At 30.7% G+C, this 18751-nt stretch overlaps 1 protein-coding gene across 15 annotated transcripts in view; it reads right to left on the reverse strand.

The window, feature by feature from the left end:
* Nucleotides 1-7356: 7356 nt before the first annotated feature.
* LOC143237638 (disks large homolog 1-like) overlaps nt 7357-18751 on the reverse strand; it is a 262734-nt gene continuing 251339 nt past the window's right edge. For all 15 annotated transcript variants that reach the window (XM_076477117.1, XM_076477113.1, XM_076477112.1 and 12 more), the window contains 4 exons: nt 16963-17135; nt 16331-16440; nt 9906-9997; nt 7357-9118 (listed from right to left, as the gene is read on the reverse strand). In XM_076477117.1, coding sequence (XP_076333232.1) covers nt 9012-9118; nt 9906-9997; nt 16331-16440; nt 16963-17135 — 482 coding nt within the window. In that variant the 3' untranslated portion in view covers nt 7357-9011. The remainder of the gene's footprint in view (nt 9119-9905; nt 9998-16330; nt 16441-16962; nt 17136-18751) is intronic.

Genomic DNA, 18751 nt, shown 5'->3' on the forward strand with positions numbered 1-18751 from the left:
TTTAGGAGCAATTACTGCTGTGAGTCGTTTTGGATAACTCCCTACCAGATTTGCACAATTGGATAGTGTAATTTTTGCCCATTCTTCCTGGCAAATTTGTTCCAATTTTAACAAGTTCGCTGGAGATTGTTGATAAACTGCAATCTTCAAGTCTCTCCATAAATTTTCTTTTGGATTCAAGTCATTCCAAAACATTCACTTTCTTCTTTGGAAATAACACTAGTGTGGCTTTGGCCTTGTGCTTCGGGGCATTGTCCGACTAAAATATAAATTTTCGACCCAGTTTTAGCTTCTTGGCTTACTCAAGTAGATTTTTCTCTAGGATTCGCCTGTATTTTGCACCATCCATTTTCTCCTCAATTCTGACAAATTTTCCAGTCCCTGCAGATGAAAAACAACCCCATAACATGACGCTGTCACAACCATGCTTGACTGTTGAGATAGCTTTTCGAACTTTTGATGAAATGTGCTGGGTTGTGCCAGATGTAATGCTTTTAATTTAGACCAAAAACTTTTTTGTCTCATCTATCCACAAAACCCTCTGATACATGTTTGCAGTAGCATTTACATATTTTGTCGCAAACTTCATACAAAATTTAAGATAATCCTTTTTTCAGTAATTACTTCCTTTTTACTACTCGCCCATACAGGCCAGCTTTGTGTTGGAACTGGGATATTGTCTCACTGAACATATTCAAAGATGCATAAATAAGGAAAAAGGTCATGTTTCATACTTGTTTTCAACTGTTTATGACGAATTCATAGAAATCACAAACAATAAAGTTTTTACCACTATTAACAAGGAAGCCAAAATATCTAAGTATTACTCAGTATCTGTTGATTCTACTACTGACATATCCCACACGGATCTACTGAGAATAACTTTTAGATATGCCTCAGATGATGACTTTGTAGAGATATTTGCCACATCTTTACCAATAAGCAACCTCACATCAGGAAATCTAACCACATTTTCATTAATTTTCTTGAGAAATGATATACTAATTCAAAATTATCGTGAACAGTCTTACAATAATGTATACAATACGAACAGCAAATATGTTGTTATGCAAGCTTTGATCGAAGGAAAAGAATCCCTTTGCAAACTACGTTCCATGCTGTGCTTATCACTTTGTTTGGTTAGACAATGATTTGTTTAATCTTTGCCTCTATGCAAACACTTTACTTTTTCTTCTCAGATTTAACCTGTCTGTGGAAGCGTCTACGTGATGTGATTAAAAACTAGGAGTAACGAGGTTATCAGACAAAAGATGGAGTCCCCATTCAGATGCAATGCGAGTGTCAAAAGGGGACATAAAGCCAAAACGCAAGTCCTCGCGCCCATTACAGATGACGTCTCTGAAGAGTCTAAGAAGCGTTTAGAGTTAAGAAGCCTTATGCTACAATTGAAACTATTAGAAACAGGTATAATGACAGAATTATGGAGCATTATCCTGGAAGGGCTTCACAAGAGATATCGCTCATTATAAAAGTTTTATATGGATGTCATTACAGCTTCTCATCTGCTAAAATCTCAAGACATTTTTGCAGGAATTACGAGATTAATTTCCTAATTATGAGAAAAAGGATTAACAGCTGTCAACTGACTGTCATAAACTTGTAGGGAGTTTCAACCCTATAGGAAGGAAACTTTGTTTTAGAATTTAGCGCAAAGCTACTCAAGGGCTATTTAGCAGTGTAAGAAGGTAGCTAGTCATCACCCCCACCGTAAACTCTTTGGCTACTCTTTTACCAACGAATAGTGGGATTGACCGTTACCGCTAAAAGGGCGAGCCTGTTTGGTGTGATAGGGATTCGTACCCGTGACCCTCAGATTACGAGTCGAACGCCTTAACCCACTTAGCCATGCCGGGCCTAGGGAGGAAACTAAATGCAGATATAAAAACTGAAAGATATCAAAAGAAGCAGACGAAGGAGGACAAACTGTAGTACTTATTAAATGTGATTACGTTTGAAGTTTGAGAGACGTATTAAATGAGGATATCTCGAAAAACTTAAGCACAAGCCAATACATGAATATCATGCATTAGTAAAAACAAGTGTTAGAAACTGTTTAACAGATGCAAGGGAAAATATATTTATTCCAGTTAATTTTCTCACTCCGAAATTTTACGAATTTCCGAAAATACATAAAATGAATAACAGTTTTAGAGCAATAGTGTCAGTTGTAGGCACATCATCATATCAAACAGTTAAATATATTGCTCTGAAGTATTCTTATTTGATAAGTAAACATAAATATGCTCTAGAACTTCTTCAAAAAATTATAAAAGTAAAACTGAATAAAGATTTGCTAGTGTTGTTTGATTTTCACATCAACCATGCTCACCCTTTCAGCCGTGAGGACGTTATATTAAACGTTCAATCCCACTATTCGTTGGTAAAAGAGTAGCCCAAGAGTTGGCGGTGGGTGGTGATGACTAGCTGCCTTCCCTCTAGTCTTACACTACTAAATTAGGGACGCCTAGCACAGATAGCCCTCGAGTGGCTTTGTGCGAAGTTTCAAAAACAAACTCTAGTCTTGCACTATTAAATTAGGGGCGGTTAACGCAGATAGCCCTCGTGTAGCTTTGCGCGAAATTCAAAATCAAACAAACATTTGTTTGATATAGCACATAGCACCCACACATGTACAGAAACTTCAACGTATACAAAATTCTGTACTAACTTCAGCATACAAAGTACCACGTAGCACCTCAACCACATTCATGCACAAGTATGCAAACATAGATACAATAGCTGAAAGACTCTTGCATAATTCTCTAAAATATTTCAATAAGAATTGGCACAAAAATGACTTAATGTGTGATCTCGACAGATATCACGTACATGATGTAAATGGTACTAAATACCTCTCCCCTTTTAACATATATTTAAGAAATGTAACACAAGCTGGCCACAATGCACTAGACACTTAGTCCTTGTTTCTTTTATTTTTATAATTATTATTTTCTTTTTTTTAATCATTATTATTATTTTTATTTTCTTCTCTTTTGAATTATTATTCAAGTATTGAATAATAATAATTATTACTTTCTTTTCTGTGTGAGTGTTTGTGTTACTACAAGTAGTAGTAGCATTCTCTCAATCGAGAAAAAGGAGAAAAAAAAATACAAAAAAAAATATATATATATATGAAAATACAAAAAAAAAAAAAAAATTAAATGGAAAAAAAAACAAAAACTTCTTGTTCGTCCATGCATGGACTGAGCCCTGAAATGGACCTGAGTATGATGTTATACTTTTACTCTGGCCCAAAGCTTTAAAAAAAAAAAAAAAAAAAAAAACCCTAAAGACAGACGCTATAATCGTTCGGGAGGGAGGAAGAGGTCAAATGTACCTGACCCTCCTGGGTATTTAACAACATCAATACCCAAATACCCACACAGTCAAACTTGGATGTAGTATCATAATTTACAAATGTTTCAATAGAAGATGCAATTAAGTGTTTCAAAAATACATTGTTACAAAAAAAACTTCAGCAGTTTAAATTATATATATATAAATAATCTAACAAAGGTGTATTTCTTTCCATAATAACGATGTTTTTATAAACAAAGTGAAGGTTTAGCAATGGGATCCCCACTTTCTCTGTTGTTATGACTTTGATATGGATGCCTTTGGTTTGTTTTGAATTTCGCACAAAGCTACACGAGGGCTATCTGCGCTACCCGTCCCTGAAACACTGTTAGATTTACTAATATTCTGGCCAGTCCTGTATCAACCAGGAAATTGCTCTACCACCTTGTATTCTAACAAGCTCTACCCAACCCTGATAGAATGGTGCTGACCACTAAATAATTTTGCACAAACTACCTGCACTCGTACCCCCAAAATTAATGACCAAGATAAACTTTGGATCCGTAACTCTGTTGTAAGCACAATTCAGATATGGCTATCTCATAGTTCCATATTGTTCCTCTCTTGATACTTGGAGTTTATTGCAGTTTAAACAATTTTGCGTATCTTTGAATTTCAGAGACAAAACATGTTTTCGTTTTTTTCAGAGACCTGTGGTTGTAACTAAAGCTTTTCCCTTGTGGATTATCAGCCAATAAAAAGCTGAGATGCAGTTAATATCACAGGTACATTGTAGTAGACATACTCAAGGATTCTGATCCTCAGGTAAATAGTGGGCCTCTTGTTACTCCTCACAGATCATTTATCACCTCTGGGTGGCCCATCCTTTCATTTGGTCCATGATTTCAATGGTAGAATATCTTCTGGTTAAGAGAAGTTTAAGAATACTCCATACCCCACTGTCTTCTCCATTTACTACCTGCTGACTTACATGTCAGATAAAAGTTCTGACTGGTGACTGCCTGGAATTCCTGTACAGACCACCCAACATAGTTTCACACTTGCTAGATGCCATTCTTTCATGTTGATTCAGTTATCTGTACCTCCATTGCACTTAGGCCAATCAATTATTAGGGGAAATACATTAATGTGCTATTGTGGGTTAGCCAAATGTCAGACGATCTTTTTAAGACTGTGGTTATAAATATATCAAAGTCATGGATTTTCATGGTGTTGATGAAAGTTGTATTCCCGAGAAGAAGTTTCTCTTAGACTATGCTTCTTTCTTGACTAATTATCTCTTTTCAGTGACAAACTATCCCACTTGAGATTTTGTGTTTCACAAAATGTCATTGCTTAAGACAGGTGTATTTCTTTCAGTTCAATAACACAAGAATCCAAGTTATGGTAAATACACACAACATCAGCACAAATTCCAGAATAACATCTTGTCGTTAAGGCACCAATACGTTCTCTTTCCTATCTATTATGTGATATTTTCAAGTAAAACTGATTTCCTCCAGGAGTGGATAACACAAATTTACTATATAATTGAAGATATGGTCAGGAAATAGTGAAATAATTCTGAATTTCTCTGAAACTGACTAACTTATTGTAAAGAAATAGACTAGAAACAAATGAAAGCAATCTTTATTTCCAACACAAAACAATAGTGTGTGTGTGTGTTTATTGTTTAAGTACAAAAGACAATCTCTTTTAATGGAGAACTGAAACTTAAAAAAATTATATCACCTACACACAGCTTGTTTTAAACTATGTTCTTTATAAATCTCTTTAAGTTGTTCCAGCCTGAAAAATGTCACATTTTATACTTAAAATTATAGCTTTACACTTTCCCAGGTAACTAGTGCTTATTTATGTGATTGGTCAACCTCATTAAAAAAATAAGGGATATTGTAAACTTGAATTGAGAAAACTGCCAGCTACTTTAACACACTATTTACAACTTTACAGCTTTCTTTCTAACAGGCAGATAAGGTGTTACTTCCAATGAATGATCCAGAACAATAAATAGCTAGAGCAAAAAGAACTTAATGAATTTTCTGATCAAAGTGTAATGTGAAAACTGTGCAAGTTTTCAGCATTATAAAACCTCAGACTTATTGCTGTTTGTTTTTAATTTTGGGCAAAGCTACATGAGGGCTATCTGCACTGAATTACAGTTGAGTCACAAAAGATCAAAGGTTCAATCATTAGGTAAAATTAAACCAATGTAAAAAAAAAGAAAAAATCATAAGAATGAGTCAAGCCTAAGTATTAAGGTAGCACTGATCCATAAAACTTGTCAAATTTATATGCTGAGGAAGCACTGTTAAGCTATTCTTATAACCTTAAAGTTGAACAAAAACAAAAGTATGATGTTACAATATCAGAAAGTAACTTTCAGTTATACAAAAAATAATGTGTCACAGATAAAGAAATACATAACAAACTGTTTTAACACCACTCCTAAATAAGGTTATGGTGTTCATAAAAAGCTTGAATTAAAACCTTTGCAATTATCTCCAATATTAACGAGCTATGAGCAATTGATGTCTTTGAGTGAAAATTAGGCTCATAACAAGATAATTGATAAAGATTTTTGAATTTTAAAACATTCAAACTATGGAAGAGTGTAATATCAACAAGTGTGCTAAATTTGATGCTAATATCGGCTTTAATGGTAAAGTGGAAATGGAATGAAAACCAACTAGACTTTTACTTTTAATCACTCACTACATGTTAATTAGTTAAATTCCATCATAAAAATGAGTTATTTATGTATAAAAAGAGGTCAAATTTTAGATTTAAACTAAATTTGGAAAAAATGTATTTTTTCAAATATTGGGGTTGCTCTTTTAAGGTCAACATTACTTTAAGTGTTAAAACCATTTCTTATACAAAATAAGTTAGCTTAAGTTTTCTATTAACTAAAACATGTTGGTATTTAAAACAAAATGTAATAACTCTACTGAGATAAATGTATTAGATAAAATTATAGCACAAGTAGCACAGTGGCATGTCTGCAGACTTAATGATGGAAACCAGGTTTCGCTACACGTGGTGGGCAGAGTACAGATAGCCTCATGTGTAGTCTTGTGCTTCTCTTCAAAGAAACAAATTAAAATACTTAAGGTGGGTGATTAAAATTCTGTAATTACATAAAATTTCCTTTTTAGCAAATAAGATAAATTGAACTTTTCTTCTCATGCTGACAACTGAATATTTTAAGACCTTCAGTCATGAAAAACTAACTCAAATTCAGAGAAAAAAAAATGTCAGAGTGAAAAACAGATCGACAGATTATGCAACTGTAATCCAATAATACAATCTGAAAGTGCTTGTTCTGACTGATAATGTATACTCAGAAGTGAAACTGGTAAAATGTCTTGCTGAGAACATAAACATAGAAAGAAAGAAGACTGATTTGCCTGTGTCATTTGTAGATGCTGCTTGCCTTTGGATTCATGTGCTATCTAATAAAGCAAATCATATTAATTGAAAGCAAAAAATAGATGCTGAAATAAAAGTAATGAGAAGTACAAGTGCCCTGATAGTTCAAAATCAAATTAGACCAGAAGAAAAGCAAAGTGTATGATATTGATTCTGGAGAAGATAGAAATGGTGATCCCTCTAAAACTATTACTGCTATACATAACTGTATCTTTTTTCATGCTTCATGGTTATCAAATCTGAAAAAAAGATTCTTAATCGACGTAGAGTCAAGTAGTTTATTTTTACTAATTGGTGGGGTCTTAAAATATTTCTAATAATTATTCATCATTCATTGTTCTGCTGTTTTAAATATAAACAGTTTTTGTACAAATAAAATGTTTCATTTGCAAAATAATACTGATAAATTAGAGAAATAGAAAAAAAACCTTTTTAAAACTCATGTATGATAGTAGCATACGTTTTGGCATGATATTACTTTTTCTATAAAAAATTAACAAAAAAAACAAGTCTCGTTATTCTTATAAATGAAAATACTCACATTTTGAATAATGTTTTAATTTCAATAAATTACTTGATGAGTAAAATTCCTTCTAAACTTTATTACATGAATACATACAGTTCAAGCAGACAATGTTTTGAGATTCATAACCAGCAGATTCAGAATGATCAGAAACAATATCAAGCAAACATTGGAATGGACGCTGTGAAAAACAAAAGAATTCCTACAGATTCAATAACATAATATACATAAAAACAACATAAACATTTAATAATAATCCTTGAGATTAAAAGATTATCAATCAACAATCTAAAATAAATGTAGGTATCTTAAATTGTTGTTTCATACTCATAATTTTTTGTTTTATTTTTTAACAGTACTACAGGAAGAAGTTTTAAATTTTAGGTTTAAAGTCACTTGAATATACACACATTATACTTCTATCATTTTCTTCTGAGCTTATGAAACAACATTTAACACATTTTTCTGACCTTATCTAATCTGGGAAATTTATTTCAATTATCAAAAATTACTCAAAAACAATTTGTTCATAATTGCAACTGACCATACTCAGAAACAAACATCACTATAAAAACTAAACACAAACCTTCCAATAAGCAAGTGGAGTTAATTTCAATAACATTTTTAATTTCTTTTTTCTTCTTAAAAACATCACAGTTGATGACAAGTTATAAAAGAGACATGAAATCAACTTTAATTGAAATACAATATTTTATGATATCAGATACTTTTAAAATTTGCTTATCATTAATACAGAGAGTCATCCAACTGTGCTTTGATTCACAATTATAAATAAATCAACAACAGTATGTGTTCTAAATCATTAACTAAGAATCAAGTACACCGTAAGATATAAAAACATTCCCATTCATGAGAAAAATTTACAGATAACATTGTTATCCAGTCACAGTGCAAGTAAAACACCCACACAAGCAAGAGTAACAATAATTGTGAAAAACGTTTTATTAAAATAATTTTATAATTCCATTATCCTAACAGAAGTGAAAATGCTGTTTCATAATCTATTAAAAACAAACAAAAGACTTTAAATCTTAGTAAAAGAATTTACCAAGACTAAAAAATGGATACAATTATAATTTTCTGGGAACATCTTAAGGGTTGTATTTTAAGCACACTGGGGATCAAAAAGTGTTCCTTTTATTCATCAATCAAATATAATAATGAATAGACTATACAAACATGGCAAAATCCATTAAAAGCTTTCATCACACACCCATTTGTTGAAATAATAATCTGTAGTTTTGTGACGTGTTGCATTTCATGCATACTAGCTACAAAGGTTTTTGTTAATCTTTTTTATCATCAAACAACTTGTGTCTGCATGAAAATTTGACAGTAATAAAATATACTGACAATATTAGTTTTCACAATCCAGTACTGCTCTCTTTCTCTGTTAACGGAATGCAAACGTATGAGTAGAATATTGAATTCCACAAGAGTTATTTATAATTATCTCAGAATATGTCTTTCTTTCTCCACCCACTGATTTTATGTCTGTTCTCTTATTTGAACTTTCCTAGTATAGCTTTCTCATTTACTGGTTCTTGTTAACAGAACTCTAAGATACTTATTCCCTTATACACAAACCTAACCACTTCAAATGATGTACAGTTACGTCACCGTAGCAAATGATGTGGGTAGGCATGTGAAATGTACACAGTAGGACAGTGCCAGCTGTTCTCCTGCAGTGTTCTCAAAGTTTCTCCTTAGATGGAATCCAAATAATATTGCCTGACTGTTCTTGTATTATTCTTTTCACTCTTAAATAAATTTCTTCTGGGGTATCACCTTGAACAATACCTTAAGAAAAATTGGAGTTATAATAAGAATTAAAGTACACATTTAAAACTACATAATCAATATAGGTAGCCCTTTCATGTTTTAAAATTATAATTGAAAACTCCTACTGTTTTTAATTTAAAAGACAAATAAGTGATCTTAATTACACCTTTAATTTTGACTATTAGGTTACAATTAATTGTTATTAAAAAGTATTAATTTGCCAATAAACTTGTTTTAAAATCAATCAGCAATAACACTCATGTAATTACCTAACTTGTCAATTACACTATGTAAAAATTTTTTTACTTTTTCTTGTTCATGGTCAGACAGTGTTATATCCCAATTGCTTATGCCTAAAGTAAATTGAAAAAGACCTACTTTTCTCTTCAAATTTTGCTTTTATGACCTGGGAGCGTATAACAAAAACATGATGGCAGACTATATTTGGGGGCTGATACGTGAAAGTGATTTAGATTACAGTAGCAAATCTCGAAAACCTACTCACTTCTAAACATTTTTGTATAACTTTAGTATAAATACATGTAAATCTTGATTCATATGTTGTTTTATTCAGACCTTATGTAAATGAAAATGTGCAAATTTGCCCGTTTTTACACAGAAAGTAGGTTAATTTCTAAATTTCATTATCCAGGTCACAAAAGCAGTGTTTGAAGGGAATAATGGCCATTTTCTGTACTTTTACAACATAAGCAATTAAGAAATATCACATACTATCCAGGAACAAAATTTGTGTAACATAGTGTTATCAAGCATTCACTATTTTGAAATTCAAGTTATGTCTCACCTGTAAAATACTGAGCAAACTCATGCTCCAATTTTATTGCACCATTGTGTATCTTCCTAGCTTGATCTTCAGTCATTCGTTTGTTTATTTCCCTGAAACAAAACTTTGCATTTAAGTTTCAAGATGATTTACTTAACAATTCTACAGATGCTGTAATTCATTTACTCTGTTATGGCTAACTATACAGAAAAATATTGCTATATGTAAAATTACATTAAACAAAAAATTAAGAACTTTATTAGACCATAAATAAGAATTGAATGAAAAACTTTATAAACTGGATCCATTATCAAAGAAGTATAATATATTTTAAATATCATAAATAAATCAGATCTAATACAAAATGATAAACAGCTAGACGTTTTAAATACAGATTTAAATTTCTCATGTCATCAAAAAAAATGTTATCAGTTGAAACTAACTTAAAAATTAAATGATGAAAAAGTGCACATTGTTAGAAGTGAGTGTTGTACTTTATCAAATCATTTTAAACCCATAAAAAAGGGTTTTGAAATGATGAACGGTTTAAAGGACTAAGATGTAGTTTTTTTGCAAACTGTAATTATTAATAAAAAATTACAATAAACTTTAATCCTATAAATAAATTACATGCATTTATTAAAGTTATTATGTAGCTGTTAACTTTAATCAATACATGAAACTTATTTATAGGAATAAAGTTTATTAGCAAAGTTTAATTCTAAGTGACTTTATTTTACCTAAACTAAATGCTTTACTTAAAGTTCATAAGATTAGGAACAATTTTAGATCTATTGTACTTAATATTAAGAGTTCAGTTTATAATGTAGCAAAAAATCATATAAAAATTTTAATTTTTAAGGGACATAAATAAACATACAATCAAGAATTTGTTTAAATTTATGAAAGTAATTGAGATAATTTTAAATTGGAAAGATATTTTGATATCTTTTGATGGTGTGTCAATGTTCACCAAAGTACCTGTCAAAAAGCTATTACATGTTTTTAAAAAAAATTACAGAAAGTAAAAATTTGGACTTAAGAGTAATAAATATCAATGACCTGGCAGAAGTATCTGTTGAAAAGTCGTTTTTATCAAATTAAAAGTAAAGTTTGTAAACAGTATGTTATTATATGACTTATTTATGGGCAGCATTGAAATTGAAACATTACAAAATGTGGATAAAAACTGTAATTTTGGTTAAGGTATGATGACGACAAATTTTTCATGTTAGCATGATAAAGACAAATTGGATTTTTTGCTAATTATCTATTTGCTATTTTTCTTAACTTTTATCACATTTACATATAAAGTTGAGACAAGTAGATGTTAACCTTTTTTATTTTTTTTTGGATGTTTTAATGAGTGAAAATATGGATGGACTGGAAACTAGTACTTTATCAAAAAATTTCTCTGTAATCATTCTGCCACATCAAAAATCTTGTCATAATAAATATCAGGAAAGTACTGTCTTTTACTTATGTGGATAAGATACTAAAATTATGTTACAAACAGGAAAACATTAATAGTGAGTTATTATTAATTAATTAAACAGCAGTAGAAAAAAGTTTTAATCCTAATATTGTTGATGGAACTGTCAAAAACCGAAAAACAAGGATGAATACATTAAATGAAAACAATTTACAGGAAAAATTACAAAGGAATGATTGGTACTGTCATTTATATCTGGTTTATCTTGTCAATTAATGAAATAATTTAGTAAACAAATATTTTTTTTTGATATATGAACAAATACATAACCTATACAAATTCTTAATATAAGTAAAGATAAAATTGATTTAATGGAAATATTTGGTATATATATATAAAATATTATGTGAATGTGAAAAAGTTTATTCAGGACAAACTACAAAAAATTTGAAATAAAGAATGAATAAACATAAAATAAATGTTAAAAACAATAATATTACTATTTCACAATCAGCAGAACATAACAATTGTTATTTTAGTACAACCTGAAAATGTTATTAGTATGAATACACGTGTGAATCTATTGAGATAATGAAATATAAAAAAAATAATAATAATAAATTTAAATATTGAATAAGGATGATGGAACTGATGGCGTGAAATTTTTTAACATGTAAATTGTATTATGGTGATTTTTTTGTAAGGGTATAAATGACATAGTAAAACACGTCGAAATATATTGAGCATACCAGACTGTTTCCAGTATCATTGTTTGTGTTTTTTGTTATGCTGTACAGTAATTTATTAAACATTTTACTTTATTTTTGAGACTGAGAACATTCTCACTTTTAAAATTGCACACAAAAATCACTGTTTATTAAAAAGTGAGTTTTTAAAAATTGAGCACTTATATAAGCTCCAAAGAATGAATGAACAATAAATGTTCCATAAACACTCCAAAGCAAATTTTATTTTTTGAACAACTATGGTTTCTGGTCAAAACATTCCTTGGGAAGTAATTTTATATAATTTCCATTATTAAATATTGACAAATTTACAAGTACCAAACAGTACAGTTTTACAATACAAATAAGGAAAAAAATATGTTAGTAAGTATAACTGTGTTTGTATAAATAACTGAACTTGCCAAACATAATAAAATAATTTTGATGAATGACAGAGCCAACTTATGATTATACTGGATGAATCATAAATCTAAAATAATTATAAATGTAGAATAAGGAACAAAATAATACTGGGAAGACTACTGTGATAAAAATAATACAACACTCTCATTAATTATTTAAGTTATTTTTGGATTAGCTAAAATTATTATTTATATGTTATTATTCTTTTATACCGTAGAGCATTTTACGTTTTTCTGTTCTGCATATTAAATAATACAATTATATCTAGTTTTTATTCCCCTTTCCCTCTTTATTTGTGTAATTAGATGGTGGAAAATAAATGATAACTGTTTTGTTTGTCAAAATTATCTAAAATGGTGCTACAACCAAGTACAAATTCAATGCATTTTAACCACTGAAAGCTTTTGTTTAATTCCTTTGCATAATACTTGTAAGAATGGTATACTAAATTAACCATGTTAATTTCTGGGTTAACTTTTAGTTCTGATTTAAGTAAGTAACTTGCTTTGATAACAATAAGTGTGGGTAACTAAGGACACAAGACTGAATAAACTTATATTAACCCTTCAACAATGGGTCAGGGTTCAAAGGCCATGTTATCATGTTTGTTCACTTGTGCTCAAAATTTTACTGAACTACTATTTTATGAATTTATGCCAATAAGTTTGGAATCAAATTGTAGATTATAATTCAAATTTAATATTATATACGAGTTAATTTCTTAATTTAAAAGTAAATATTAAAAGAACACATTTAAATACAGATTTTAATGATACATGTGGCATGTTTAATGCAACACTTTAAAATTAGGTGTTTGTGATGTCAAAATACAAAGTCTATAATTTTGTACAAATCAGGAACTCAAATAACTCATATTGACAAAATAAGCTATAGTATAAAATAAAAACCTTGTATCTTTTTGTTTCACTGAGATCTTGCTCATATACCGAATTAAACAAACATAATGGCCCCATTAAATGGCTTTCATTTTTTTGAATTGGCCCCTTACATGCTCTCACTGCAGTATATGACATGAAAACAACCAATCAACAGTTTAGAATATCCCTAGAGTGGTTTTCCCTGTCATTTTAATTTTTGAAAAGGCTTCCACATTCTTTCACTCCAAGTTTCCAAGGAGGTTGATTGTGCCTTTAGTCTCCTCAAAGTATCATATTTTACAAAATCTTAAAAAAAACTCAGTTGCTATGCTCAATAAATTACAGTGGATTTTTATGGTATCAACATAGTTATTTATGATTCGTTTTGGTTATTTAACTGCATAAATAATACCTAAAAAAAATTTGTTTGATATCCTCCACATGCAAAATTTTAAAAGGTTTAGCAACATACATCCAGCAGTAACCAAGTACAAACACCATAGTAGGACGAGATAATTGTTTGCTTTACTTCTTGTTTTACTGTTCTATATGTTAAGAAACATAGGTTTGATAATTTATTTCTAAATAGTAATAACCTATATACACACATATATATAATGTATAATAGTTGAAATGTGACTGTATATTAAAAAATATTAATCCACTAAAATCCAGCAAAGACAAGGAAGATTAATGGTCAATTTTATATTTTACTGGATATGTGACCTGAGTGCACATGCACCCTATCAATGCAAGCTATGAAATGTTAGGTAAGCATGACTGGAAGATCAATATAATTAAAAATATAGAATATACACTGTTGGCTAAAATCTCAAGGCCAATGAACATAAAGAGAAAATATCCATTTTGAGTAGTTTGACTCAACCACTTATTTGAGTAGAGCTTCAAAAGATGAAAATAAGAAAAGGGAAAATAAAAATAAAAAACCTTTTTAGCATTTAATAGGAAAATGTGAACACTATGAAATTAGCCTAAATACTAGATGGTCAGAAGTTTAAGACAATACCAAAAAACAGACTTAAATAAGGTAGGAAATGCCCAACAAGAGGTCACAGTAGTGAGTTGCATGGCTATCATTGCGAATAACTTCAAACATTCGCTTTGGCATGGTTGATATAAGTGTTTGCAGAAGACTGGCTGGAATGGTATTCCAAGAGGTGAAGATGGCTTCATGAAGATCATGCACTGTTTGGAATTGATGTCCATTTCTATAGACTTCCCTTGCCATCCACCCCTAAACATTTTCAATAAGGTTCAGTTTGGGCTAACATGCTGGACGGTCCAAAAGAATCACATTATTCACCATGAAAAAGTCTTTTGTTCTGCAGGCATTGCAGATTGCAGCGTTGTCCTGGTGAAAGACCCAGTCATTTCCACACAAGCGAGGGCCTTCAGTCAATAAGGATGCTCTCTCCAACATTCCAATACAGCCATCTGCTGTTTGACACCCCTGTATACCCTGAAGCTCCAGCTTTCCATGGAAGGAGAAAGCACCCCAGATCATGATGGAACCTCCTCCACTGTGTCGTGTAGAAAATGTCTCCGATGGGATATCCTTATCATGCCAGTAACATTGGAAGCCATCTGGACCATCCAGGTTAAATTTTTTGTCATCAGAGAACAAAACCTTCGTCACTTTTCTACGTCCCATGTTTGGTGCTTCTCAGCAAAGTTTAACCGAGCTGTTTTGTGGTGTGGAAGGAGGCATGGCCTTTAAAGACGTTTATGGTTTTTAAAACCTTTCTCTCGTAGATGCCGTCTTATTGTTCTTGAGGTGCATTCTGCGATTGTAAGGGTCTTAATATGGTTCGACAATCGACTGGAGTCGTGCCGGACTACCCTTCAAATCCTCCTGCTCAACGCTGGCAAAATTTTCTTGGACCGACCACTTGAAATTCTCATTCCGTATCCCTCAGGGTCTTTTAAGAAATTTGCAACAGCAGTTTTACTATGCCCAATCTCACCAGCAATGGCACATTGAGAGACCTTGCTTTTGCAACTCGATAATTCTGCTACGTTCAAACTCTGTCAACTTTTCAGCCTTTGCTATGTTTTCACTCTAATGTAACACAGGAGATGTTGACAACGCTAATGCTTGAACACAAATGACTAAATTTTGTTGCGTGTTTACCGATTAATGCTTCGTTTCAGTATGGTCTTAAAACTTTTGACCAGTGAGTATTTAGACTAATTTCATAGTGTTCACATTTTCCCTATTAAATGCTAAAAACGTTTTTAATTTTTATTTTCTCTTTTTTTATTTTCATCTTTTGAAGCTCTACACAAATAAGTAGTTGAGTCTAACAATGCAAAATGCATATTTTTTCATGCTCATTGGCCAGCAGTATATATGTTTGTACATAGCATTATGAGACTTAAGCTACTTAGACTAAACATTTGTATTTTCATGTTACAATATGTAGTCATTCTAGCATGGTTAGAGTATAGAAAATAGCATTAAATACAGTTTTACTGTAAACAAAGAATTAAAATAAATTTTAGAGAATAATGCAAGTATCTAAAATTTTTGGGATGAAGAATAGTTTTTTAATCATAACATGAAATCACTTTGTACTCAGACTAGTACTGAAACAGACTCTATTTTCACAGAAAAAGCTTTAGTAAAAATATTTCTTTAAAAAACCACATTTTTTGCATACAAAACACTAGCAATCTTTACTAAAAGTCAACCAAATTTTGTGAAGATATACATGCTGTATCAAAAGTTACAAGTAAATGTTTAACACGTGCAAACGTGTTGACAGACTATACTATACCAAGACTGTTGCAAAAGGGTTAATGAGTCAAATATTTTTTAACTAAAATACAGAAACAACATTCCTGACACTTTCACTATGTCATTAGTAAAATAAAATTGATAACTGTGAAAAAAAAAAAAATTATAATGGACCAGAAACAGAACAATCAGTTACTATGTTCTTTTAATAGACAATGCTCACAACTTACAAGATAGACTCCACGGAGGTGGGTTTGATGAAAATAACAATGGGATAGAGGTTAGCCATTTGAAGTCTCTTGATGGCATTTCCACTCACATCAAGAACACAGTGTTTACCCTAAAGATACAAATTAAACATCACATTCTTATACACAGTAAAAAGAAAGAGTAGAGAGCAATAAGAATACACACAGTATAAACACTGATGTATCACATCTAATATGCACCCTTTTGAGACAAACAGCATGATACAAAGACTAATATAGCTTTCATTTTAGGAAGATAAGTGACAAGTGATCTTTGATTTTCTAATTACAAAGTTATGAACATTACTAAGCCAACTTATATATATATTCAAACACAAATAGTTGCTTTATGCTATATATATATATATATGTCTTCTTTTTTCTTTAAATACAAAAAGAGTCAGTTATTAAAAATGTAAAAATGGTGAAAACAAAGTAAAATATTTTACTTCATCTGGCAACATTACACCAGCATCATAACTAGTTTATAAATAATGCACTAAAACACTTACAAGTCACATCAAAATTACAGAAAACACTTTTTTAGCATCTAAACTCAGTCCTGAAAAATAATATTAAAAAAGAATAATATGATCAAGAATTAAGATACTCACACTGTCAGCTACATCTTGTACAGCTTTGGCACTAGTCCCATAGAGATTATCATTGTACTGCCCAGCCTCTGTAAACACATGATTTTTTATGTCCCTTTCCATTTGCTCTCTTGATTCTACAAAATGATAGTCACGACCATCAACTTCATAGTCACGCTTTGGACGAGTTGTATCTGAAAATCATCAACTATTCATTTACTGTTTAGGTTGGAATTCTTAAAACATTTATTATAGTTTTAGATTTATTTTACTTTAATCAAATTTATTTCCTGAAAACAAAGATGGAACAAAACATCAGGGAATTTTAACACATTTATCAATTACTGCAGCAGAGAGAAAGATTACAGAGTTTATATTATTGATGCTACCTAGAAGAAATACTTTCTATAAAGTACTTACTAGCAAAATTTTAATCAGAAAGAAGATGAGAAATATATGCAAACAGATGGCCAATAAACAATTCTTGACCATAAACAAATAAAAATTAGTTTTGGCCTTGGACAGATAAAACACTGGAGTTGACCAATGACACAAAAGAACTACTTGCAAAACAAATAGGTAGAGCTAGTTGAATTATCGTTAGAACACAAGAAAATTTGAATAAAAAAACCATGTTTTCAGAAGAAAAGCCAGTTCTCCAATTATGGATTAAGAAGTCAGTAACCTTCACTACAGATGTTACTAGAGTCTAAAGCTACAATTCCTGAAAATCCCCTACTTTTGAAGATGTCCATCTCACAAAGTAGTCAAAAGGTTTGGCATTCACACTTCATGTAAGCAATTATTGCTACTCTAATGGTAGAATAGCATAGTTAGAAATTTATGTTGAATATATAATATTATGGAGAACTTATTAATTAAATTATGTCTGACTATATTTCATGTAACTTATTTGATAATCTATTTGTTATAGTTAAAGATCTGATAAATATAACAGAATGTTTGATTAAAAAAAACAATTGTTTGCTGAGAATGAATAATTTGATTCCTATGATGTTAAAACTTATCAAGATATGCTTGGTAGTTTCACCATGGATGAATATTTGAATATTTTGAATTCAAATATTGTACGTGTTTCAAATATCAGTCTCCAAGTCAATTCTCTATTCTAACTGTAAACTTCCTTGCATTGGTGACTTGTATACCTCACCCATGACTACATGTCTGGAATTAAATGAATTTCATTTGTAACTAATGTTGAATTCAAACCACAAATGACTTGCCCATACAGCCTCCCATTACAATTTCAATTTTAAATGTTGCTGTATCCTATAATAAATCCATAAAACTTCAAAGGTAAACTGGACATAAAATTTTTACTGTCATTGACATTTTAGTTGTTCATACTTATCAGAAAGTTTTATTTCTCTTTCATTCTCTTCACAACCTAAAGTTCAATTATAAGTTTGTACTCGGATTTTTATAATAGAGTACATTAAGAAGTTGGTAACCTTCACTACAGATGTTACTAGAGTCTAAAGCTACAGTTCCTGAAAATCCTTTTCAGATGTATTTCATCTTACAAATTATTAAAAACCTTCAGCATTCAAACTAGAATGTGACTCTGTAAAAAACAACAACTTATATGATATTATATGTGCACAACCTGTATCCTGAGGATCCTTTTAATTTTTCCAACATCTTTCATTTAATTTTTGTTTGGACTTGTTTTTGTTCCTTTAAAAGTCATTTACCACAGGTTTGAATTTGCTGTGTTTAACAAAGTCCTTCATTTTGATTTTATTTTGCTTGACTGTTTAATTTTCCAAAACCCAGGGCACATTTTATA

The sequence above is a fragment of the Tachypleus tridentatus genome, chromosome 13, assembly GCF_004210375.1.
Source record: "Tachypleus tridentatus isolate NWPU-2018 chromosome 13, ASM421037v1, whole genome shotgun sequence".
In the NCBI taxonomy this organism is placed as follows: Eukaryota; Metazoa; Arthropoda; class Merostomata; order Xiphosura; family Limulidae; genus Tachypleus; species Tachypleus tridentatus.